This window comes from Rana temporaria, chromosome 4, assembly GCF_905171775.1.
Source record: "Rana temporaria chromosome 4, aRanTem1.1, whole genome shotgun sequence".
In the NCBI taxonomy this organism is placed as follows: domain Eukaryota; kingdom Metazoa; phylum Chordata; class Amphibia; order Anura; family Ranidae; genus Rana; species Rana temporaria.
Genome location: NC_053492.1, coordinates 85465910 through 85492125, shown reverse-complemented (window position 1 = coordinate 85492125; position 26216 = coordinate 85465910). Strand labels below are relative to the sequence as shown.

The window sequence follows — 26216 nt, the reverse complement described above, 5'->3', positions numbered from 1 at the left end:
AAGTAATTTTCTAGCAAGGAAAACAAAGATTTTTACATAGATGAGAGAAATGTGTCAGACCTGTCCAGGTAGGCAAGGGGTTAAAGTGGATAATGGTAATGTAATCTGTACTCAATGAAATTAAACCCTGTACAACCACTTTTACCTACAGGTAAGCCTATGTTAAAGCTTACCTGTAGGTGCTGGAAATGGCTCCTAAACCTCCACAATTTTAATATATATTATTTTATTACATATATTCACAATAAAGCCGTGCGCCGATGTCTACAGCGCATGCGCACTTTAAAGGGCAGATCGTGCCATTTCTGAAGGGGCCATGCTGGCGGCTCCAGCGCACATGCGTGGGAGCGATGACACGTGACTTTGGCCAGTCACAGAGCCAGAGTTGGCAGCCCCGGAAAGGAAGAGGGGCGACGATGGACGCTCGCTGCCAGTGGGGAGAGCAGCGACATCGCAGGCTTCGGTTTCAGGTAAGTGACACATAACGGGCTACTATGCAATGCACAGCAGCCAATTATGCTTTACCTTTGCAGGGAAATACAGAGGACGTAAAACCCAATAATGTGTTTGTATGCATTGCATACTAACACATTATGATAAACTTACCTTAAAACTAAGCTATTCCAGCGTCGTGATGTCAGCAATGCAGGCGCTCTCATCTTCACCCGTCTTGCTTCTGTGTTCACAGGACAGGACTCTGAAAGAACGGCACGAGTGGCTGTTCCTTCAGAGCACATGCACCAGTGATGTCACCGGCTGCATGTATAGTAAATGTCTCCTACACAGTGCATGTTTAAGAGATATTTACACTACCTATAAGTAAGCCTTACTATAGGCCTATAATATACTATAAGCCTTACCCTATAGGTAAAAGCAAGAGATGGAAGTTTACTTCCATTTTAAGACCAGGCTTTTTCTGTAACCGTTTGCTTACAAATTTAAAATTAGAATTTTTTGCTAGAAAATTATTTAGGACCCCCAAACATTATATATATATATATATATATATATATATATATATATATATATATATATATATATATATATATATATATATATATATATATATATATATATATATATATACATACATATATATATATATATACACACACATATATATATATATACATATATATACATATATATACATACACACACACACACATACATATATATGCGCAGCAGTCTTACAAACACATGTTACACTGAGTAAATACATACCTAACATGTCATGCTTTAAAATTGCGTGTGCCCGTGAAATGGCTACAGTACTTAATCTCTATGGGTGATGCTTTAAATTTTTTTTTTTTTTTAGAGTTTACCTGTTTAGAGTTACAGAGGGGGTGTAGTGCTAGAATTATTGCTCTCGCTCCAACGATCATGGCAATACCTCATGTGTGGTTAAAACACAATTTACATATGTGGGCTTGACGTACGTATGCCTTGGTTTCTGCGTGCGAGCTCGGAGGGAGAGCGGTGTGCTTTAAGCCTGGAGATGACTGGGAAGTGACCGGGGGGGGGGGGGGAGGCATCTTTCCCACCTTTAAAAGTAATCCCATGGCGAATCCACTGCCGGAATCACTTTTATATGAAAAAGAATTGCCCACAGTATAAAAAAATACTGGGGTTATGTTAAGTAATTATTATTATATTATTATACAGGATTTATATAGCGCCAACAGTTTGCGCAGCGCTTTACATCAGGGAAGACAGTACAGTCACAATACAATTCAATACAGGAGGGATCAGAGGGCCCTGCTCGTTAGAGCTTACAATCTAGAAGGGAGGGTCAAGTGGAACAATGGGTAGTAGCTGTGGGGGATGATCAGATGGACTACTGTAATGACGCATATTTATCGTGGGCGGTCTTGAAGTAGTTAAAAGAGAGACTATACAGTGAGGGAAAAAGTATTTGATCCCCTGCTGATTTTGTACTTTTGCCCACTGACAAAGAAATGATCAGCCTATAATTTTAACAATGAGAGACAGAATAACAACAAAAAATTCAGAAAAACGCATTTCAATTTTTTTTATAAATTGATTTGCATTTTAATGAGTGAAATAAGAATTTCGATCCCCTATCAATCAGTAAGATTTCTGGCTCCCGGGTGTCTTCTATACAGGTAATGAGCTGATATCTCCTAAAGGGAGTGCTACTAATCTCAGCTAGTTACCTGTATAAAAGACACCTGTCCACAAAAGAAATCAGATTCCAATCTCTCCACCATGGCCAAGACCAAAGAGCTGTCCAAGGATGTCAGGGACAAGATTGTAGACCTACACAAGGCTGGAATGGGCTACAAGACCATCGCCAAGCAGCTTGGTGAGAGGGTGACAACGGTTGGTGCGATTTTATTTGCAAATGGAAGAAACACAAAAAAAAAAAAATTAAAAAACTCTCAGTCTCCCTCAGTCTGGGGCTTCATCCTCTGTAGATTGCTATTGAACATCTGAATGATTCAGAGGAGAACTGGGTGAAAGTTTTGTGGTCAGATGAGACCAAAATCAAGCGATTTGGCATCAACTCGACTTGCTGCATTTGGAGGGGGAGGAATGCTGCCTATGACCCCAAGAACATCATCCCCGCCTTAGGACATGGAGGTGGAAACATTATGCTTTGAGAGACAGGACAACTTCACTGCATCAAATGGACAATGGAGGGGGCCATATACCATCAAATCTTGGGTAAAAACCCCTTTCCCTCAGCCAGGGCATTGAAAATGGGTCGTGGATGGGTATTCCAGCATGACTATGACCCAAAACACACTGCCAAGGCAACAAAGGAGTGGCTCAAGAAGAAGCACATTAAGGTCCTGGAGTGGCCTAGCCAGTCTCCAGACCTTAATCCCATAAAAAATACTGTATGTGGAGGGAGCTGAAGGTTCGAGTTACCAAACGTCAGCCTCAAAACCTTAACTACTTGGTAACCGCCCTATAGCCGAAATACGGCTACAAGGCGGTTACCTAACTCTAGGAGGGCGTCAATATACGTCCTCCCAGAGAGTCACAATTGCGCGCCCGAGCGGGCGCGCACACACGATCACCGGCGCTCGGCGGGTCCACGGGACCCGCAGCAACACGGATCGCGGTAAGGAGCCAATGGAAGCGGCTCCTTACCACGTGATCGCGCCGTCCAATGACGGCGCGATCACTTGTAAACAAACCGGCGTCATGTAATGACGCCGGTTCCTCCCTCTCCTCTCTGTACCGTTCGGTACAGTGTGAGAGGAGAGGGAGGGGGGGGGGATCGGGCGGCAGCAGCAGCCGCCGCACTGTGGGCTGGATCTGTGACAATTGCAGTCACAGATCCAGCCATCCCTGCGCAATACTCTGCAAAATAAAAATAATGATGAGTGCAATACTCTGCAATACCCCACCCCATACTCTGCAATACCCCACCCCATACTCTGCAATACCCCACCCCATACTCTGCAATACCCACCCTGGGGGGGTGGGTATTGCAGAGTATGGGGTGGGGTATTGCAGAGTATGGGGTGGGGTATTGCAGAGTATGGGGTGGGGTATTGCAGAGTATTGCACTCATCATTTTTTTTATTTTACTCTGCAATACCCACCCCCCCATACTCTGCAATACCCACCCACCCATACTCTGCAATACCCACCCACCCATACTCTGCAATACCCACCCACCCATACTCTGCAATACCCACCCACCCATACTCTGCAATACCCACCCCCCCATACTCTGCAATACCCACCCCCCCATACTCTGCAATACCCACCCCCCCATACTCTGCAATACCCACCCCCATACTCTGCAATACCCCCCCCCATACTCTGCAATACCCCCCCCCATACTCTGCAATACCCCCCCCCATACTCTGCAATACCCCCCCATACTCTGCAATACCCTCAATACTCCAATACCTTGCAATACGTCGCCTATGGGGATTTTTAAGTAGCAACGTTTGGCGCAATTTCACGAGCGTGTGCAATTTTGAAGGGTGACATGTTGGGTATCTATTTACTCGGCGTAACTTCATCTTTCATATTATGCAAAAACATTGGGCTAACTTTACTGTTTTTTTTTTTTTTTTAAGCACAAAACTGTTTTTTTTTTAAAAACACGCGTTCAAAAAATTGCTGCGAAAATACCGTGCAAGATAAAAAGTTGCAACAACCGCCATTGTATTCTCTAGGGTCTTTGAAAAAAAAGCATATATAATGTTTTGGGTTTCTATGTAATTTTTTTAGCAAATAAATGATGATTTTTACATGTAGGAGAGAAATGTCAGAATTGGCCTGGGTGCTCCAGAACGCCTGATGGTGCTCCCTGCATGTTGGGCCTCTCTATGTGGCCACGCTGTGTAAAAGTCGCACACATGTGGTATCGCTATACTCGGGAGGAATAGCAGAATGTGTTTTGGGGTGTAATTTGTAGTATGCATATGCTGTGTGTGAGAAATAACCTGCTAATATGACAGAAACTAGATTTTTTTTTTTTTTTTTACAGAATTTTCAGTCTTTTTTCTTTTATAGCGCAAAAAATAAAAACCGCAGAGGTGATCAAATACCACCAAAAGAAAGCTCTATTTGTGGGAAAAAAAGGACAAAAATTTCAGATGGGTACAATGTTGTATGACTGAGTAATTGTCATTCAAATTGTGAGAGCACCGAAAGCTGAAAATTGGTCTGGTGATTAAGGGGGTTTTCGTGCCCAGTGGTCAAGTGGTTAATGACTTGGGGAGGATCTGCAAAGAGGAGTGGGACAAATCCCTCCTGAGATGTGTGCAAACCTGGTGGCCAACTACAAGAAACATCTGACCTCTGATTGCCAACAAGGGTTTGGCCAACAAGTACGAAGTCATGTTTAGCAAAGGGGTTAAATACTTCTTTCACTCATTAAAATGCAAAATAACTTTTTTTGAAATGCGTTTTTCTGGATATTTTGTTGTTATTCTGTCTCTCATCATTAAAATAAACCAACCATTAAAATTATAGACTGATCATTTCTTGGTCAGTGGGCAAACTTACAAAATCAGCAGGGGATCAAATATTTTTTTCCCTCACTGTAGGCAAGACGAAAAAAGGGATGGTCTTTATACCTACAATAAGTCTGAGTGCGTACCAGTGTATACCGAGATTTCCAGTTCTTATTCTCACAACAATTAGATAATCTAGTCCAGGGATATGCAATTAGCAGACCTCCAGCTGTTGCAGAACTACAAGTCCCATGAGGCATAGCAAGACTGACAGCAACAAGCATGACACCCAGAGTCTGAGGCATGATGGGACTTGTAGTTTTGCAACAGCTGGAGGTCCGCTAATTGCATATCCCTGATCTAGTCGGTTGTTGAAGGTTAGAGCCAATACATGCTTCACATCACACTCCACAATACAATGTTAAGAATTCAGTAGCCAATTCAAAAGGTCAAGTCATTGCCATGCAGGATGCAACGGAAGAACGAAGGTTCCTGGGTAAACTCCACCACTCATGAGGGCTTACATATTGATTATTGTTATCAAACACAGCTGGGGATTTATATTACAGTGGGAGTAAACTCCCATGTATGATTTTTACCTATAGGTAAGCCTAGAAATAAGGCATACCTATAGGTACAGTAAATATCTCCTAAACATGCACTGTTTAGGAGATATTTACTTTAGATGCAGCCAGTGACATCACCAGCACATGCACACTGAAGGATCAGCATACCGTGGCATTCCTTCAGAGCCGTGCCATAAACAGCGACTTCCACGCGAATGCGCGGGATTGAGGTCATCGCCGGCGTAGCCAGCCAGATAGCCAAAGCCTGCGAACCCAGAAAAAAGATTGGGTGAAGATGGAAGGGCTTCGTTTTCAGGTAATTCTGTCATAATGTGCTAGCATACTAGCACATTATGACTTAAAACTGCCCAGGGCCCGATTTTTTTTTGGATGAGGTTTACTACTGCTTTAAGGTTCCGAGAGTGTCTTATTTGTAGGAAACACAAGAACGTTCAGTTTAAAGTGGAGGTTCACCCGGAAATAAAACATTTTAACCTTAGATTCCTGCTCATTTTGTCTAGGGGAATCGGCTAGTTGTTTTAAATCGAAGCTGTACTTAGCGTTTTAGAGAGCGATCTTCTCCGCCGCTTCTGGGTATGGGCTGCGGGACTGGGCGTTCCTATTTTGATTGACAGTCTTCCGACAGGCTTCCGACTGTCGCATCCATCGCGTCACGATTTTCCGAAAGTAGCCGAACGTCGGTGCGCAGGCGCAGTATAGAGCCGCACCGATGTTCGGCTTCTTTCGGCTACTCGTGACGCAATGGATGCGACCGTCGGAAGCCTGTCGGAAGACTGTCAATCAAAATAGGAACGTCCAGTCCCGAAGACCATACCCGGAAGCGGCGGAGAAGATTGCTCTCTAAAACAGTACAGCTTCGATTTTAAAACTAGCCGATTCCCCTAGACAAAATGAGCATCAATCTAAGGGTAAAAAATGTTTTATGGGTGAACTCCCGCTTTAATTGTCCCTCACTACAGCCCACTACAAAGTTTGACTTCTCTTAGAATCTTTACATAGGCTGCTAAACATTCAATGCAACTTTTTACTGTAAAAAAAAAACATTCAATGCAACAGGTACACTATGATCCAAGTCATTGGATTGAGTTTCCTTATATATTCCACACCATATTTGGTGAGCCGTATATATTGCTGGTGAACATGTTCTGTCAAGCTGAGCACCTGTCACGGTTGTCATAGGCACACAACAAAAACAATGTACACTAGGAACAGGCTTTGTTAAAGCTCTCTGAACGCCAGTCAAAGCTCCCGTCACTAAAAAAAATGGTTAGCTTACAGTCCTGTTTACACCTTGCTTTTGCTTAGTGGAGCTTCGATGAGGCCTTGGTGGGGCTTCAAGTGAGCTTTTCCAGACTTCTATGGAGGCTTTGAAGATGCTTTGAAGCACCACTAAAGCTACATGGGGTATAATTTTTGAAGCAAAACCAAAAGCAAGGCGCAAACAGGACTGCAAGCCAACTATTTTATTTAGTGACAGGAGCTTTGACTGGCATTCAGAGAGCTTTAACAAAGCCTGTCCGAAGCAAGTGTAAACTAGCCGTCAAAGGACTTTTCCAGAGCCTCTCCAAGCCTATGGAACGCCTTACCCCAATCTGTCCCCTTATCTCCTACTCTATTAGCTTTTAGACAATCCCTGAAAACCCTTCTCTTCAGAGAAGCCTATCCTACCCACAACCAACAACGTTTTTTTTTCCTTCATCTTGTCCATCTGGTCATCCCCCACAAATACTACCCTTTGTTCAACTTGACCCTTCCTTCTAGATTGTAAGCTCTAACGAGCAGGGCCCTCTGATTCCTCCTGTATTGTATTGTAATTGTACTGTCTTCCCCGATGTTGTAAAGCGATGTGCAAACTGTTGGCGCTATATAAATCCTGTTTAATAATAACAACAATAATGTATGTTGAAGCCAAAGCAAGTGTAATTGAGCCCTAAGGGGTATGTAAATTAGCAGACCTCTTGGTCTGCTAATGATATAGTTGAAAAAATGTTGCTATATCGGTTTAAACGCCTTACCAACACTATATTGTCAAAAGTATTGGGACACTTGCCTTTACATGAACTTTAATGACATCCCAGTCTTAGTCCGTAGGGTTTAATATTGAGTTGGCCCACCCCTTGCAGTTATAACATCTTCAACTCTTAAGGAAGGCTGTCCACAAGGTTTAGGAGTGTGTCTATGGGAATATGGGAATGTTTGACTATTCTTCCAGAAGTGCATTTGTGAGGTCAGACACCGATGTTGGAAGAGAAAGGCTGCATTGCAGTGTCCTCTCGAATTCATAACAAAGGTGTTCTATCGGGTTGTGGTCAGAACTCTGTGCAGCCCAGTCAAGTTCCTCTACCCCAAACTTGCTCATCCATGTCTTTATGGACCTTGCTTTGTGCACTGTTCAAAGTCATTTGGTGGAGGGGGGGGGGGGGGGGGGTTATGGTGTGGGGTGTTTCTTCAGGGCTTGGGCTTGGCCCCTTAGTTCCACTGAAGGAAAATCTTAATGCGTTCGCATACTAAGACATTTTGGACAATTTAATGCTTCCAACTTTGTGGGAACAGGATGGACCCTCCCTGGTGTAACAGGACTGCACACCAGTGCACAAAGCAAGGCCCATAAAGACACGGATCAGCGAGTTTGGGGTGGAAGAACTTGACTGGCCTGTACAGAGTCCCGACTTCAACCCGTTTGACGACCCGCTGAGCAAATATTGTGTGCCATAAAAAAACGACAACACCCGCCATGTTATTCTCTATTGTGTCTCTGCGTAAAAAAATATATATATATTGGGGGTTCCAAATTCCAATTTTTTTTTTAAAAAAATGCAGATTTTTACATGTATGACAGAAATGTCAGAAGTGGCCTGGGATTCAAGTGGTTAATAAGTGAAAAAAAAAAATACCTGGTAACCTTCCCAAAAGGTCAGAACTGTCCTGTGCTTGCGTCACCCTAAACAGCCTAATTTGCCATTCTGGGAATACGGAATATTTGTGTCTCAACCCACTGCCGGTGACGAATGTCTCTAATTTTGCTGGTATGCATATTAAAGCAATGTGAACGTATATCAGTACGATTAGACAATAAAGAAGCAGCAGCCCGCTAAAGAGAATGACGATGTGCTCTGTTCTCTGAACGGAATGGAAGGAGTCCTAATGGCCGACACTCTCACCCACCTAGCCTACTGTGCCGTTACTGAAAAATGTGGGTACTTTTGTCTGCTTTTTATATATTCATTAAAAAATGAATTGTATTTAATGGAATAAACTGTGTTGTGTATATGAACTACATTTTCATTTGATCTCAGTAAATAATAAAACCTTATAATATGCCTATGGATTTCCCATCTCCCTGGTCTGTGCTGCATTTTGCTGAGAAATGTGGAAGACAAGATGTCGTCCAAGATAAGCGATTCTTTGGGTAGAAGGCCAACTGCTACAACACAACTGGTTCTCTCTCAACACTGACCAGCGCTCTAAAAAAAGTTTAAGCTGAGCAATGATCAGATTACCCGAATGCTAAATATAAGATCGGCAATGCTTAGTCAAAGAAATGTCTTACTAGCTGGCAAAGGACGAGATGAATGAATTGTCATCTAGAAGTTACTTTGCTCTGACCAGCTGCCTGTGACATTACATAATCACAAATCAGGTCTCTTCTGTCCCCGGCTAATAAATCCCAGCTGTTTAAAAGCATTCCTGTGGTATTCTTTTGTCTTTAGAAATGTGAAAGTGTCATCTATAAGGCTGAAATGTCCAAATCTTTTATATCTGAACTCTAGTCAGATATACCCAAATGATTAATAACACAATAAAATGAAACGTAGACAGAAAAGTCAACCCCACTATATGCCTTTACTTTTGTTCCAATACAGCCCCTATGAAAATGTACAGCAGCGCTGATCGGTGTGGTCAGTTTTATTAAACAATTTGGGTTGACAAAAAAAAATAATCTAGTAGTGTGTACCAGGCTTGAATCAGTGGCTGCTCATTCAAAATATAGTTAGGTCCATACATAGATAGATAGATATAGATATAGAGAGAGAGGAGATAAAAAGATATCTATATCTCATATATATATATATATATATATATATATATCTATATATCTATCTATATCTATATCGATAGATAGATAGAGATATATCTCTATATATATATATATTTTTTTTTTTGGCGGGGGGGGGGCTCATACTTTTGGCTCTGTATACCACCAGACTGACTCAGCCATTGCAGAATATTCCACTTCTTTTTCTTCAAAAGCTCCTGGGTTGCTTTTGCAGTGCGTTTTGGATAATTGTGCATTTGTACTGTGAAGTACCGTTCAATCAACTTTGTTGCATTTGGCTGAATCTGGGCTGACAGTCCATCTCTAAACACTGCATAATTCATCTGGCTGCTTCTGTCACATCATCAACAAACCCCAATGACCCAGTGCCACTGGAATCCATGCATGCCCATGCGATCACACTGCCTTCACCATGTTTTACAGATGACATTGTGTGCTTTGGATCATGAGCTGTTCCAAGCCTTCTCCACACTTTCTTTTTCCCATCATTCTGGTACAGATTAATCTTACTTTCATCCATCCAAAGAATGCTTTTCCAGAACCGGTCTGGCTTTTGTAATTTTTTTTTTGGCAAAGTCTAATCTGACTTTTCTATTCTTCAAGCTCATGAATGGTTTGCACATTGTGGTTAACCATTTTGCTCTCGTGAAGTCTTCTCTGGATTGTGGACTTTGACAATGATACGCCCACCTCCTGGACAGTGTGTTCACTTGTCTGGATGTTTTTCTTTACCATAGAGAGGATCCTGTGATCATCCACCACCAGGGCTTTTTTTTCAGGGGTAACTTGGGGGAACTCAGTTCCACCACCTCTGGCTCAGACCCTTTGGCGCCTGCTCACCACAATCACTTGTAAACACAGAAGTCTGGTTTCTGTGTTTACAAGTGACAGCTCTGCACTCTGTGTGTAACCCCCCTGAACTCTGCACTATGTATGTAATGCAATCCTGGTATTTAATGCCCCTTTAATACCCTTCTACTGTTTGTGAAATCTGAACGGGGTCGTGGTTGAGTTCCTGCACCTATTTTCTGAGAAAAAAAGCTCTGTCCACCACTGTTGTCTTCCATGGACGTTCAGGCCTTTTTATGTTGCGGAGCTCACCAGTGCCTTCTTTCCTCAGGATGTACCGAACTGTTGATTTGACCACTCCTAATGTTGCTGTCATCTCTGATGAATTTGTTTTGTTTTTGAAGCCTTACAATGGCCTGTTTCACTTGCATGGACAGCTTTTGAATGCATGATGTAGGCTCACAGCAATAGATTCCAAATGCAAATACCACACTTAGAATCAATTCCAGACCCTTTACCTGCTTAATTAATGAAGAAAGAATGGAGTAGTCCACACCTGGCCATGAAACAGCTTTTGATTCAATTGTCCAATTACTTTTGGCCCCTTGAAAAAGGGGGGATGGCTATTCTTAAGAGCTGTAATTCCTAAACCCTTATACATTATATACCGAGTACCCATAGCTTGAATACGTTTTGGTAAATACCTGAAAAAAGCGAAAATTGTGCCTGTGTCCAAATATATATGTACCTAACTGTATGCCTATGTATAAACGGCAGCATATACCTCACATTTTCATGAGCTGCTGGTAGGAACAGACTCTTGGTTTGCCGCTTTCTATAAATCCAGACATGCAAAGATTTTACAATAGCTTTCAATGTTGTATACAAGTCACTTTTCCAGTCATTTTACTGCATACTTTTCCTGGATGATGATGCTACAGACTGACAATGTGCACTGCCAGAATCTATGTATAAGAAGAGTTTGATTGGATGAGGATGCCACTGTGTGACTAATAGTCCCCATTTTCTTTTTTTTTATAGCAGCTTGATACAAAGGGTAAAAAGAGTACAGTGCAGCCACATTGTAGGTTGTAATTTGATGGCAACATTCTAAGATGGGCAAAATGTGATATCAAGTGTTTGATATTTAGAGGGTTGAGGGAAAAACTCTATTCTCCTCAATGCAATCTCTCACCTTCTGCTTTCACCCAAAATATGGTAGAATAAAAGTAAACGGGCTAAAATGGGCAACTTCGCTTGGTAACTGATGCCCAATGTGCTCAGTTGTCTTTCCTAAGCCAAAAAAACTGGTGGAGATTATTGACCCACGAAAGTAAGATTCCAGTGGGAAAATCACTTCCACTGCATTTTTAATAAAAGTGGGAAGCCCCTTTACTACAAGTCTTCCTGAATCCCCCTAATTCTTTTCACCGTAAAGCAAAACTTTCAAACATTAAATCCCTCCAGCAGCCAAATCCGTTTTTGCCAATCGTATCTGAGACACCACGCCATTAAAATTCTGAATAATCCAGGCATGGATTAACATGGATCTAAAAGCTCACTTTTTTTTTTACTTGTTCCATTATATGCATGTGCATGAGAGCAGCGGCTCTCCTATGTCTCTCTCCTCGTAGGCCCACATAGCAGCGGGAGCCATTCACAGCCAGTGAGCCAATAGAGAGCAGGGGGCAGAGGCCGGGCGCTACGTGTGAATGGACACACAGAGTGTGGCTCAGGAGTGAGTCTGCTTGAGTGCACCCATAGCAAGAGTGCCCGCAATAGCCATGCTATTACTAGCTTCTGGCATCAATATTTTATTCAGATTAGTAAAACTGAAGACAAGCCAGAAGGCCATATCTGTCAGCTCGTCAGATCAGTGACTTAAATCGGAAGTAAACTTAAATTTTTAATTAACAGGTAGATTTTTTGTATGACATAAGAGTATGCTGTATATCTCTGGTCATAGATGCTTTCCCTGGTGGTCAGCACATGCAAAGCTCCGTATACATGATTCTCTACTGGGATGAAGTAATTCCTGTGAACATTCATAGAAATTACATGATCCCAGCCTCGCCAATCAAGATGGCTGAAGACTCAGAATCTGGAATAAGACGGAGTAAAATAAAAGTGCCAGTGATTAGTTGGACTGTTGCATTGCTGGAAAAGGGCACCCATGAGTTATCCATGTCAAGCATATTTAAACATTATGTCGAAATCTCCCAGGGCCCACAGGAAAAAAAAGAAAAGGGGCCAGTCAGACATACAGGATATATAGCAATGCATATTCCATATTTAGCGCATTACAGGTTTTCTTTTAATTATTTAAATCTATTTATAGTGTAGTCCGGTGTCAACACACTGCTAAAATAATTATCTGACAATGGAAAACCCAACTCTTCTTCTCTTTCAGGAAGAGTGGTTTGCCTGGAGCGTCTCTTAGATCACGGACACTTTTGCCTCCTCTATTCAGGTCCCTCTTCAGTGCTCTTGGCACCTCCCTCCTGTTCAGTGCCCCCATAGCAAGCAGCTTGCTATGGGGGCACCCAAGCCGAGCTGCAGCTCCCTGTGTCCATTCAGACATGTGGCCCAGCCCCGCACCCTTTTCTCTCCTCACCCTTTTCATTGCCTCACTGACTGACAGCAGCGGGAGCCAATGGCGCTGTCTCAGCCAATGAGGAGGGAGAGTCCCGGGCAGCCGAGTCTCTCATGCAACATTGGTGGATCGAGATGGGGATCAGGTATGTATTAGGGGGACTGATGCATATAAGTTTTTTTGATCTTAATGCATAGAATGCATTAAGATAAAAAACCTTCTGCCTTTACAACAACTTTAAGTTGCTTCTCATCTACAGCTGCTTAGAGAAGGTGATTAGATATTTGGGCATGACCAGACAGAGCTCCAGCACTGGGTTACCTGTGTTTACTGCTATGGATAGGGGTGATGGGGAGAGAGGGCAGTACAGGAAAACTAGTTTTACTACCTCTTCCCTCTACACCTCCCATCCCCCAAGAAGCCACTGCCCAGTTATAACATTTCATCCCATGCCTATTGGTAGCTATACTGCCCCAACTGTTTTAATTTCCCATACAAACCAACGCAAGGTGCTGCTTTAGATAAGCACTGGCCAAACTTTTTTTGGCCAGAGATTTTGTTTGACAACAATTATTCATTGTTCGCTTTCTCAAGATAAGCCCTCTTTAAATTGCCAGTCTTACCTTCTTCAATGTGAACGTTAACTGTTTGCTTCCCACTGCTGTATCAGTAACATTGAGCGATTCAAGTTTCTCTTCTACCTTGAGGCGGTCTTCAAGGGTTTTCCTTAAAAAGAAAGAAAGAATGATGACACGGATCTTGTAATAATTACTAGATTCTCGTTAATACTTAAACACTTCTTTTTTGGGGAGCAAACATGCCCAGAGTCCCAGGTTACACATGTACCAGATGTATTATGTTAATGGATTAACTTGCTGTGAGCAGACACTTCCTAAACCATATTGTTCTCAACAGAAGTGCCATCCGACAGGAAAAGTCTAACTGCCCACACTCGGAAAAGATCTGCCAGTAATGTATTCTATGGCAGAAGGTGGTCACAGGAAGGCAGATACTTTACCGTAAAGAGTTGGGGTGGTATCTGTCCATTCTTATGTAACCCATTTCATCTTGAGGACCCCACAATTCCTGACAATACCAACAGTGGAGCACATATGGGGCCTTTGATTCACACGTCTCACCAGCAGAAAGACTGGGACCTGCTAGAGTCTTTTCAACAAGCTGGACAATATCAAGCACCCTTTACTGTCCAAGGTGCTCAAAATGTCCAAGCACGTCAGGAAACGTTGGATTATGTCAAGTGATACTAACCTTAATAAGCAGATTTAATATTGTATACAAACTTACTAGAACCCTAATCTGTTCTAAAATAGCCTTCCCCCCTCCACCCCAGCCTTGGTGCAGAAACCCTGGCAAGTAACTTCCAACAGATTCGAATATGACACTCATACTGTCAGAGTAGGGCCCACTGAAGTCTAGGACAAGATTTTTGCACCAAGGCAAGACAAAAAACTTTTGTTTGAAAAATAAAGAATTTTATGGGTTCACGTGAAAAAAAAAAAAAAAATGTATATATGTATATATATATATATATACACATATACACACACACACACCTTGCAGATCATTCATGCAATGGTCACCAAGCATCTCAGTCATGACGTGTGCAGCCGTGTCATTCTGCCTTTGCAGCATAACCACTTGACCTCCGGAAAATGTACCTCCCTTCATGACCAGGCCATTGTTTAGCTATACGGCACTGCGTTACTTTAACTGACAATTGCATGGCCATGCAACGCTGTACATGTATGTATGTATATATATATATATATATATATATATATATATATATATATATATATATATATATATATATATATATATATATATACACACATATACACACACACACTTCCTGTTCTTCTGTCTGTAACTACACACCGTAATGCAAGGTTTTCTCCCTGGTGTGGAGTGTCGTGCTCGTCCCCTCCCTTGAGGGGGGAGGGGGCGAGTAGGAGAGTTAGGAGGCCCACTAACATACAGCTCCTTTCTCTATCTGCAATGTAGAGAGTGTCCTGACTCTCCTGCTCGCCTCCTCCCCCCTCAAGGAAGGGGACAAGCACGACACTCCACACCAGGGAGAAAGCCTCACATTACGGTGGTGAGTTACAGACAGAAGAACAGGAAGTGAGGATTTCTCAGAAGAAATGAGGACATTTAAAAGCAAAATCGAAGGATGAGGTAAGTGAAGGGTGGCCATATTGCATAAAACGACGTACCCGTATTTTGTTTCATGCACAAGCCACTGTGGGTGCGCACTGCTGCACAGCGGGGGGGCTGATGAGTGGGTCTGGCAGTCGTGATCGCTCCTCAGAGAGACAGAATGGGGATCTGCCAGTGTAAACAAAGCAGATCCCCGTTCTGTAAGGGTAATACAGTGTGATCGTCTGTTCCTAGTGATCAGAAACAGACGATCTCTCTGTACTCCCAGTCGGTCCCTTCCAGCCACAGTTAGAAACTCGACCCTATGACACTTTCCCTGCCAGTGTCATTTATACAGTAATCAGAGACTATTTTTAGCTCTGTCACTGGTCTAACAAAATAAATAAAAATAAAAAAAAGGTGTCAAGTGTCCGATCTGTCTGCTGCAATGTCGCAGTCCCGCTAAAAATTGCCGATTACCGCCTCTACTAGTAAAAAAAAAAAAAAAATTGCCATAAAATTGCCATATTGCGATTTTTTTTTTACCAAAGATATGTAGAAGAATACATATCGGCCTAAACTGACGAATAATTTTTTGGGGATATTTATTATAGCAAAAAAAAGTAAAAAATCTTTGTTGTTTCAAAATGGTCAGTCTGTTTATAGCACAAAAAATAAACACAGAGGTGATCAAATACCACCAAAAGAAAGCTCCACTTGTGGAAAAAATAAGGACATACATTTTGTTTGGGTGCAACGTTGTATGAACACGCAATTGTCAGTTAAAGCGACAGTCACAAAAAATGGCCTGGTCATTAAGTGGGTAAAAATCCTTCCGTCCTTAAGCAGTTAATCTGATCAACAATTTCGCCAAATAAAAAAAAAAGAAAGAAAAGGACATAAAAAAGCACAAAATGCAAATACAGCAAAAACACGTGTCCATAAGTGGAAAGCACAGCAGAATTTCTCCAAAGCAACATGCATTACGTGTGAATGAAGGCTAATAAAGGAGGTGTGTTACTGGCCATATAACCAGGTGAAAACAAATGGGGGGAAAAACTAAAGAAATAATGCAGCCGTCACATCTAATGATTGGTAAGCTGCAATAGATTACATTTTGGTTTTCACGTACATTTGCAAACGTATGCAACTAACACATATGGATGGCAGGGCTCGGTGCGGAGGATTTTATAGATGTACATATCGTATAACAGAGTCAGATTCACAGGGTGTCAAATGATGGGCTTTGATTTAGTGTAGTCTTGTTAAGACAGCTCTACATATTAATAGAAAATTATACACGCAAACTTTAAGTGTCAGAAGATTCACCCCCTGACCCAATTATCAAATGGTGACACACCTATCACAAAAAAAAAAAAAAAAAACACGTGAGCAATGGAAATAAAGTCTGTTCAAATGCAAAGCAGACTGGTGTGCAGAGCAACATACAGCATTTGGCATGTTAAAGATAGTAAAACAGTGATCCTATAGATGGGCTCTATAAATTTAACCACTTAAGGACCAGGCCATTTTTTGCAATACAGCACTGCGTCGCTTTAACTGACAATTGCACGGTCATGTGATGTTGTACACAAACAAAATGTATGTCCTTTTTTTCCCCCACCAATAGAGCATTCTTTTGGTGGTATTTGATCACCTCTGCTTTTTTTTTTATATACACACACACACACACACCAGTTTTGGCCAATATGTATTCTATATTGATTGGTTTGCGCAAAAGTTATAGCAAAAGTTAAAAAGCGTCTACAAAATAGGGGATATATTTATGGCATTTTTATTATAGCTTTTTTTTTTTTTTTACTAGTAAAGGCAGTGATCAGCGATTTTTAGTGGGAATGCAACATTGCGGCGGGGGACAGATCGGACACTTTTTTGGGACCATTGACAATTATACAGAGATCAGAGATAAAAATAGCCACTGGTTACTGTATAAAGGTCACTTGCAGGGAAGGGGTTAACACTAGGGGGCGATCAAGGGGTTAAGTGTTCCCTAGAGAGGAGTTTCTAACTGTGGGGGGAGAGGACTGTCAGGGTGTAGAAAGATCGCTGTTCCTGATCACTAGGAACAGCAGATCTCTACTTCCCTGACAGAAGAGGGGTCTGTTTACATTGACAGATCACCATTCTGGCTCTCTGGCTCTCTGAGGAGCAATCACGGGTCGCCGGCAGACATAGCGGCCGCTGGAGCTGCCCATGTACACCTAAATTTGTGCAGCTGTGCCAACCTGTCGCTGTATAATAATGACGGCAGCTGGTCGGAAAGCAGTTACAGCCCACCCTGGGCTTATATTAAAAATAACAAACAAACCAACCCCAAAAAAACAGCTGATACTGCAAAACTCATGTTCAGGCCTGGAGCCCAGAATTGGGCTTTAAACTGTAAATTATCAACGTACAGCTGTCCAAAAGGGCCTGGTGAAATGATTTCCAAGTCTTATTAAACAATACTTAGGGTGGCTGGTGTCTGGAGTCTGAAGTCATATCATCCTACAGAAATGCAAGACAAGTTCAAAGAAAATCAGTGAAGGCATCATGCTTGGCGCCATGTACTCCAAAAACCTTCACCATATCTATGTTATGGTTTACAGAGTGTGCCGAAGTTTCAGTCTATGGTGTAGTGCACATCATATTTATGTAACGCTCTGGTCTTCAAGGACCACTGACAACGCATTCTCCGCACTTCAAGGTATTATTATACAGAATTTATATAGCGCCAATAGTTTACGCAGCACTTACGGTCTAAAAGGCAGACAGTACAGTTACAATAAAATACAAGAGGGTCCTGCTCAAAGAGCTTCCAATCTAATCGGGTGGGGCAAGTGGTACAAAGGGTTGTAACTGTGGGGAATAGGATGGAAGTGATGAGTCATTGGAGGCTTGATGGGCTTCCCTGAAGGGATGAGTTTTCAGGGATCGCCTGAAGGCAGCCAGAGTAACATATCTGGACAGCTTGAGGTAGAGAGTTCCAGAGAATGAGAGGCGCTCTGCAGAAGTCCTGGAGAGGAGCATGGGAGGAGAAGACGAGGGAGCTGAAGAGCAGGTGGTGTTGAGAGGACAGTTTAGGTTAAATTTGGAGAAAAGATTGGTGATGTAGCTTGGGGCCGAGTTGTCAATGGATTTGTATGTTCGTATTTTGAATTTAATTAGCTGGGCGTTTGGAAGCCAGTGAAGAGATTGGCGGAGAGGGGTGGCAGACACCGAGTGGTAGTGGCACTGGTTTTTGTTAGTATATTAGGGCCCATCCCCCCCAGCAAGCTGTGCTGAACACACACAGCCCACTCTTGATGCACTGCATGGTCTACTCTTTTTATTACTAGAACTTTATCAAAATCTCACAAGTGGCATTTCTTACAGTTCTATTCACTGCAGTGGCATTGCAAGGCTGTATTTTGCATTGCCACATGCTGTGCTGAAAAAAGGGACATGCAGTACTTTTTTCAAATGTCCGCCACCGGAACAAATTGTTGTGAACTGACTCCATACAAAACAAGGCAAGCTGCCTTATCTTTATTGTGCAATCTTTATTTGTGATTCTGCAGCAATCTAGACAGGTGCAGAAAAATAAATAAGGGTTAGGTTTACAACCATAATAGAGATTGTAGTTACACACAGTAATTCATAATTCCCACTTCAATAAATGTAACAATACAATATTGTGAGGAACAATGCACACAGAGTAAAGTGGTAACCAGAACATCTGTTGGTGGGAAAAACAGCATTTGAAAGTTGCCCTCAAAAAAGAAGGGCAAGTTCTCCGATATGGTAGTAATCAATTGTTTCAGATACCTAGCAGGGAAAAATATCAGTAGAAAGGAGGAGGGCAGTGAATAGGGACAGACGGTAGCGGGTTTTTCAGCATAGGGAACAAAGGAATGAAAAGGGTCAGGAACAGTCTTGTTGCAAATTGAACAATTTTCCTTGGTATTGAGTTAGGACTGCCCAATGCAAATGGTGTGAACAGGCCCTTGAATTGAAAGCAACGACAATTAACCCAATTTTTTATGAAAAAGTATGTTTTGGAAAATGGAAGAAACACTTTTGAAAGGTGCAACTCACTTTGCCAAATGTGTGTGCATAAGTTACCTTAAAGTGGCTGTAAACCTTAGTCATGAAATGTGAACCAAGCGCATATCTGTAATGTTTGCCTGTCTCTCTCCAAAGCTTTAATGTTGTTTCTCTCTGGTGCTTCGTTCCTCTTATCAGCATAAAATCACTTCTGAGAGGTTTTCCAGACACAAGAGCTCAGTTTCCCGCATAGACACTTTTTTCCTGCGATAGAGGAAATTTTCCCGCACAGGAAGAGGAGGTGAGAAGGTACCCCCCTCCCAAAATTATATATATATATATATATATATATATATATATATATATATACATACATACACACACACACCTCATTTTGACAGGTAACGGCTCCCACTTGGATTGTCTAGGGCAGTGATGCTGAACCTTGGCATTCCAGATGTTTTGGAACTACATTTCCCAATTATGCTCATGCACTCTGCAGTGTAGTTGAGCATCACGGTAAATGTAGTTCCAAAACATCTGGGGGTGTCAAGGCTTGGCATCACTAATCTAGGGTATGGGTGCTCAACCTGTGGTCATCCTGCGGTTGTGAAACTACAAGTCCCATCATGTTGCTGCCTTTGGAAGTCATGCTTGTAACGGTCAGTGGATTGCAATGCCTCATGGGACTTGTAGTTCCGCAACAGCTGGAGGGCCACAGGTTGAGCACCTAAACCCTAGGGTATGGGTGTCAAACTGGCAGCCCTACAGCTGTTGCTGAACTACAAGTCCCATCATGCCTGTAACAGTCAGCCTTGCAATGCATCATGGGACTTGTAGTTCCACAAAAGCTGGAGAACCACCAGTTTGACACCCGTGCCCTAGGGGATCCAATGTTACGTTCTGCTGCTCTCTGCACTCTACATTCTGGGACATGTCACGGGTCCCATGGGGTGGCGGGACCATTCACAAGCCAGCGCGGCTCACACAGGCGCAGTGGGAAGCTGCAACGAGTAACAGCTGGCTTCCCACAGTTAACATGCCAACGGTGGGAAGACCAAGGCTGGTAAAGAACCTGCCCTGGTGAGGACGGTGCTGGATCTTTTGACAGGCAAATCTGTTTATTAAAAGTCAGCAGCTACAGTTTTTGCAGCTGCTGACTTAATTTTTGCAGATCTGACTGAATCTCCTCTACAACACCTAGGGCCATGACACACTGCCAACTTTGTAACAGCTACACATTTTTCTGCTCCTTTTCTCTGGGGATTTATAGTTAGACACATAGTTACCACTGCAGCTGACTAATGAGGTTGGCAGCTACTAAAGCTTGCAACTGCGTATCTAGCTCCAAATGTTACAAAGTCCAACAAACTGAACAACAAACCGCTAGGAATTTCTGTGACCCGGACCTTTCATTGCCTGCAATGGTCTTTTTAATAGCAGATTATCAATGCCGTTTCTCAAGACCCAGAAACAAAAACGAACGCTGAATTCCAGGATTGTGTGCTGCCACTTAACCCAATTATCTATCTGTTGGCTGCCATCACAAATATGTGTTCCCGCATACAATAGAATACCAATATAAATAACAGTGATTGCGCTGTCCAAATACTGTGACAATTAGAAAAACTCAATAGAATACAAATAACATCTACCATGTCAAGTAAATAGAGACCTTTCCAAATTCAATCAGAAGCAAAAAAAAAAAAAGGGGGGAGGTCAAAATCCCAAAGGTCCAGATAAACAGGCCTGTAGATTTTCTTCACAGATCCCCTTTGGGCTCCAACAAGACATGCGGTGCTGCGCCACCTTATTACAAGACCCATAGCTGGGACAACACAGCTTTCCAGGAGACCGAACGAATGCCGATCGTCCTCCTTAATTAGCATAACTCCAAAGATAACTCCGCAAAGTGCTCAAAGGAAAATCAGGGGAGAGAACTCCCAAAGTGTAGCATCTTATTAATAGCACAGATTACACTAGCCCAAATTTAGGAATAAAACTCAAATTTTATTGGTTAAAAACAAGCATAACTGTACAGTACAATCCAGCTATATCTCACTTGCTCTACAGTAGTAATCACACGCCGCCTGGCTCTGCCTCCGAGTGTATCGCCCAGCCTCCCACGTGGCACCGCCAGCAGAAAGAATTCCAGGATTGCCTGTTTTTACATAGGACTTGGACTAATGTAAATTTGTATGTGCCATACATGTGGGATCCCTGTGGAAGCTAAAAATCACTAGAGTAGGCACAGCTATTACAGTGACTGCCGCTGGCTTCCAGCGCCTGTCACGAGCAGCTGCCCTGATGCTTAGCGAACGCAGGAGTGAAAATATATTGAAGTCTTTGAGTCCCTAAGATGGAGCAGCATTAGTTTTATTTTCTCAGGATATTGTTTTCATTTTATTATCTGGTGATCCTGTGAATAAAGCCAGCCAAAGACGGTTCAAATCTCTGCCGGTCCAGCAGGGAGCAACTGTCATTTGAACCATGTATAGGCGGGATGATTGTATCCAAGTCGATCCATCGATCCACTTGGGTACAACCAGCATGTTGGCATTTTAGGATGCTATTATTGCCGTTGGCTATAGCCGCTAGCATCACTGTGTTCTCCCTGACGCCCCCCCAACTAGAAGAACACAATAGCTCTGCTGTAGGCATTCCCCCATCCACACTATGTTGGGGGGGGGGGGTCCAAGCTATTTTCTTCCCTGCAATGATGGGTTTGCTGACCAATAAGAGTCTTCTTTTGTCTCGGAAGAAAGAACAGACTCTCATTGGTCAGTGATGTCACATGACTACGCTAACCAATGGCCAGGAGCATTTGCAAAAAAACGCTTCTACACAGATTCCAGGGCTGTGTACGGATATTTCAAGTGTATGGCGATGCACTCGTGGGCGGCACTGCGGCAGATAAGGTTACACAGGACAGATAAGTGCACAGGGGACGACAGCAGCAGTGTGGAGAGTCTTAATGGTGCATGGTGAATGGGCTGACAATAGCCCAGGCGCCAGGACACAATTGCTAGCCAGCATGGCGACCTGGTGCCTGAGATTTGTCGAGCCCTGATGCAAACCCTAAGGTTTCTTTGCACACTGCTGTTTAACAATGCAGTGTTTTTGGGCATACAGGCGTTTTCTTTTCACTGATGTAAATGCAGATCAATGTTGAAAAAAAAAAAATACAGAACGCTGCATTGCCAGTCAATATCTTACACACTTATGGGTGCATTCTGGGAGCTAGAGTTTATTTATGCACAAATGCATGCCAAATAAACCCAAGGCATTACTGTCAGGAATGATGATAATCAACCATCAGTTCAGTGTGCACGTATTCTTACTATTCACTCTTTAATAATGAAAGCCTTTTGTCATATCTGAGAAGTGCAAAAAATAATGATCTCCGCCTGTGCTGCACTTTTATCAGTGAGCATTGCTCTCAGCTATCTCTGTGGACTACACAACGTCTCCCTCTATATTACAGAAGAGGAGGTGAGGTGTTCAGTAGTTCTAACACACCACCAGTCCTAGATTGATAACACCGCCCCTCCATAGATACAATACAATGATTGAGCTTTGTCATCCTAGGACAAGTAGTAAATTTAAGGTGGAAATGTGGATGATTTGTATCATAATGAAGACAGAGATGGACCAGATTATTAATCTAAAGTCCAATATGGTGCACTGACTGCGTATTTCACTTGGCTGAACGTTTAAGCACAAACTGATCAGCGTCACTACTGGTCTGGATTATAAACCTCATACGAATAATTTCCTGTTCTGGGAAGACTCAGACTATGAGGACTGTCACAGAAAGCAAGAACTATGCAGGGCCCCACACTACTCAACAATGATAAACAGTACAAAAACGATGTGTGGCCCAATCAATGTGAGCTCTTCTGGCACCAACATGGTAATGGTTACTAGTGCTGCAACAGTCAGGCCACCTAAAAAATACAATTATATATACACACACACACACACACACACACACACACATATATATATATATATATATATATATAGACATATTTTCCCAACTGTCAAACCATTATAAGCACAGAGAACTAGAACACGAGGGGTTATTTATTAAAGGCAAATCCACTTTACACTACAAGTGCAAACTACAAGTGCAAAGTGAACTTGAACTTGGAAGTGCAGTCGCTGTAGATCTGAGGGGAACATGAAAATAAAAAAACAGCATTTTAGCTTGCACGTGATTGGATGATAAAATCAGAAGAGCTTCCCCTCAGGTTTACAGCGACTTCTCTTGTAGTGCAAAGTGGATTTGCCTTTCGTAAATAACACCCTTTGTCCACTTTCTTAGAAACATAGAAGACCGACAGCAGAAAGATCATCAAGTCTGCTTGTTTAAACTACCATTTTTAAAGTTACTCTTAAGTTCATTCTCTCCTGCTAGTCTCCCATTAAAAGAAGAAGTACAGCCAAAGCGCTTTTGCATGTACTTATCCTGTGGGTCACAGGGGTGGAAGCCGTTCTGCACCCCTGTGACCCGTTTTCAGTTGGCAGAAATCTGCTGTCTGCTGAGGTCACAGAACCGGTCCAGGCTCTGGCAAGATGGTGACACTGGGGGTTGCGATCTGCCCACATGCCTGAACCAGCTCAGCCTCTCAGTGAGCCGCTGGGGGTCTGAACCGACACTCCCAACCCGCTCACAGCCCAGCGCCCCAGTGACCGACAGTCAGCAGCCATCTGCTCAGGGAGCTGTGAGAACCGAGGGTTCGTCGGGGATGGATAGATTTTTTCTCAGTGTTAGAGCCAGTTGGGGACAGATGCAGCATCCACCTAGGTACAGTATGATTATCCAATTTTAATTAATTTTTCTTTACTTTCTCTTTATTTCCCTGAAAAGGTAAAGCATAATGGGCTACTATGCATCGCATAGTAGCCCATTATGTGTCACTTACCTGAAACTGTAGCCTGCAATGTCCCCGCTGGCTGGAAACGTCCATCCTCAGCCCTCTCTTCCAGGGCCGCAAACTCCGGCTCTGACTGGCCAGAGTCGCGTGACGTCGCTTGCGCGGGAGCCGCCAGTCACAGCATGACCCCATCTAGACACGGCACAGCATTCTTAAGTGTGAATGCGCCGAATACATCGGCGCATGTGCAGAAGAAATCTTCGTATGGGAAATTGTAAATGTCTCCTAAACCGTGTAGGTTTATGAGATATTTCCAGCACCTACAGGCAAGCCTTAGGCCCCGTACACACGACCGAACATGTCTGCTGAAACTGGTCCACGGACCAGTTTCAGCAAACATGTTCGGTCGTGTGTACGGCCGATCGGACAGGATTCCAGCGTACATTTGCCCACCAGACCGTTTTCGAGCGGACAACTGTTTCTAAACTTGCTTAGAACCATGCCTGCTGGAATCCTGTCCGTCGGACATGTTCGGTCGTCTGTACAGACTTACCATAACATGTCTGAGCGGCCGCCATCCCTCGCATGCGTCGAATGACTTTGACGCATGCGTGGAAGCATTGACCTTTCAGCGTCGCGCACGTCGCCGCGTCATCGGCGCGAACACGTCACCGCGCTGTCTGTCCGCACGGATTGTCTCTCATTTCTGTATGATGGTGTGTACAGCCATCATACAGAAATCTCTGGTCGGGCATGTCCGCTGAAAACGGTACGGCGGACCGTTTTCAGCGGACATGTTTGCCCATGTGTACAAGGCCTTACAGGTAAGTCTTAGTCTCACTGCAAAGTCCCACAGTTACCTTTTAATACATTTTGATCCTGCCAGTGAAGTTCACCTAATGCAGCTTCCTGTGACGATGTGATAACAAAGTTGCACTGCTCTGGCATTCAGAGCAGAGCTGTTACTCTTATGTAGGCTGTACCTGATTACACAATTACACAATGAGATGAGGCGATGTGACAGAGGTTGTGGCCATCATTAGTCACTGCCGATTCACTCCTTTAGCACATCAAACATTATCTGACCACACCAACTCCTGCCCACTGCTATCTGGATTGGCAGCACTGCCGCCAAGGGCTTTCAGATAGGCGCCGAGACCTGTTCCCCCGTGCTGATCAACTTTTGCTCCATGTGCAGGCAGCTCATAGAAGTGGATGCAGACACAGCAGCTGCATGTCAAAATTTGATATGTGGGCAAGATCCGAAACAGACACTACACATTCAGATCCAATTACCTGCATGTCAGATTTTGATATGTGAATGGGTCCATGTAGCTGCTGCGTCTGCATCTACTTCTAGGGGCTGCCTGCACACAGGACTGCTTTAGGAGCAGCGAGTTCACCGCTCCTAAAGCGCTGCTGGCATGACTTTTCTTGACGCCCTGGCAGCGCAGTGCACCAGTGTGAAAGCACTTGGACTTTCACACTGGGTTTGCAGTTGAGGCTTTTTTTCAGGTGCTATTTTTAGCGCTAAAGCGCCTGAAAAACGCCTCCAGTGTGAAAGGGGTCTTAGGCAGACTTTACAAGAAGCCTGTCACACAATCAGTTGTATGTGAAGTTTCAGATGGAAATTGCTATTCCATCTTTTATGACACATACTACTTCTATGGCAGCCATGATTCACAGTGAATCAAAAACAGATTCAATCTGACGCCATGGGAAATGGAATGTCATTTATGAATCTGAGCATTGCAGCTTCCATATGGGGCGTCTCATACAGTGCCTTGAAAAAGTATTCACACCCCTTGAAATTTTCCACATTGTGTCATGTTACAAACAAAAAGGTAAGTGTACTTTATTGGAATGTTATGTGAGAGACCAACACAAAGTGGCACATAATTGTGAAGTGGAAGGAAAATTATATTTAAGATTTTTTTTTTACAAATATGTGAAAAGTGTGACGTGTTTGTATTCAGCCCCCTTTACTCTGATACCACTAACTAAAATCTAGTGGTGCCAATTGCCTTCAGAAGTCACCTAATTAGTAAATAGAGTCCATCTGTGTGTAATTTAATCTCAGTATAAATACAACAGTTCTGCAAAGTCCTCAGAGGTTTGTTAGAGAACCTTTGTTAACAAACAGCATCACGAAGGCCAAGGAATACACCAGAAATGTTA

General features: G+C 43.0%; 1 protein-coding gene across 1 annotated transcript in view; it reads right to left on the bottom strand.

Annotated features, from left to right (window-relative positions):
- The window catches only part of NOL10 (nucleolar protein 10), a 102827-nt gene that overhangs the window by 1417 nt on the left and 75194 nt on the right, over positions 1 to 26216 (bottom strand). Inside the window, exon 20 of the mRNA XM_040348595.1 lies at positions 13596 to 13698. Coding sequence (XP_040204529.1) covers positions 13596 to 13698 — 103 coding nt within the window. The remainder of the gene's footprint in view (positions 1 to 13595; positions 13699 to 26216) is intronic.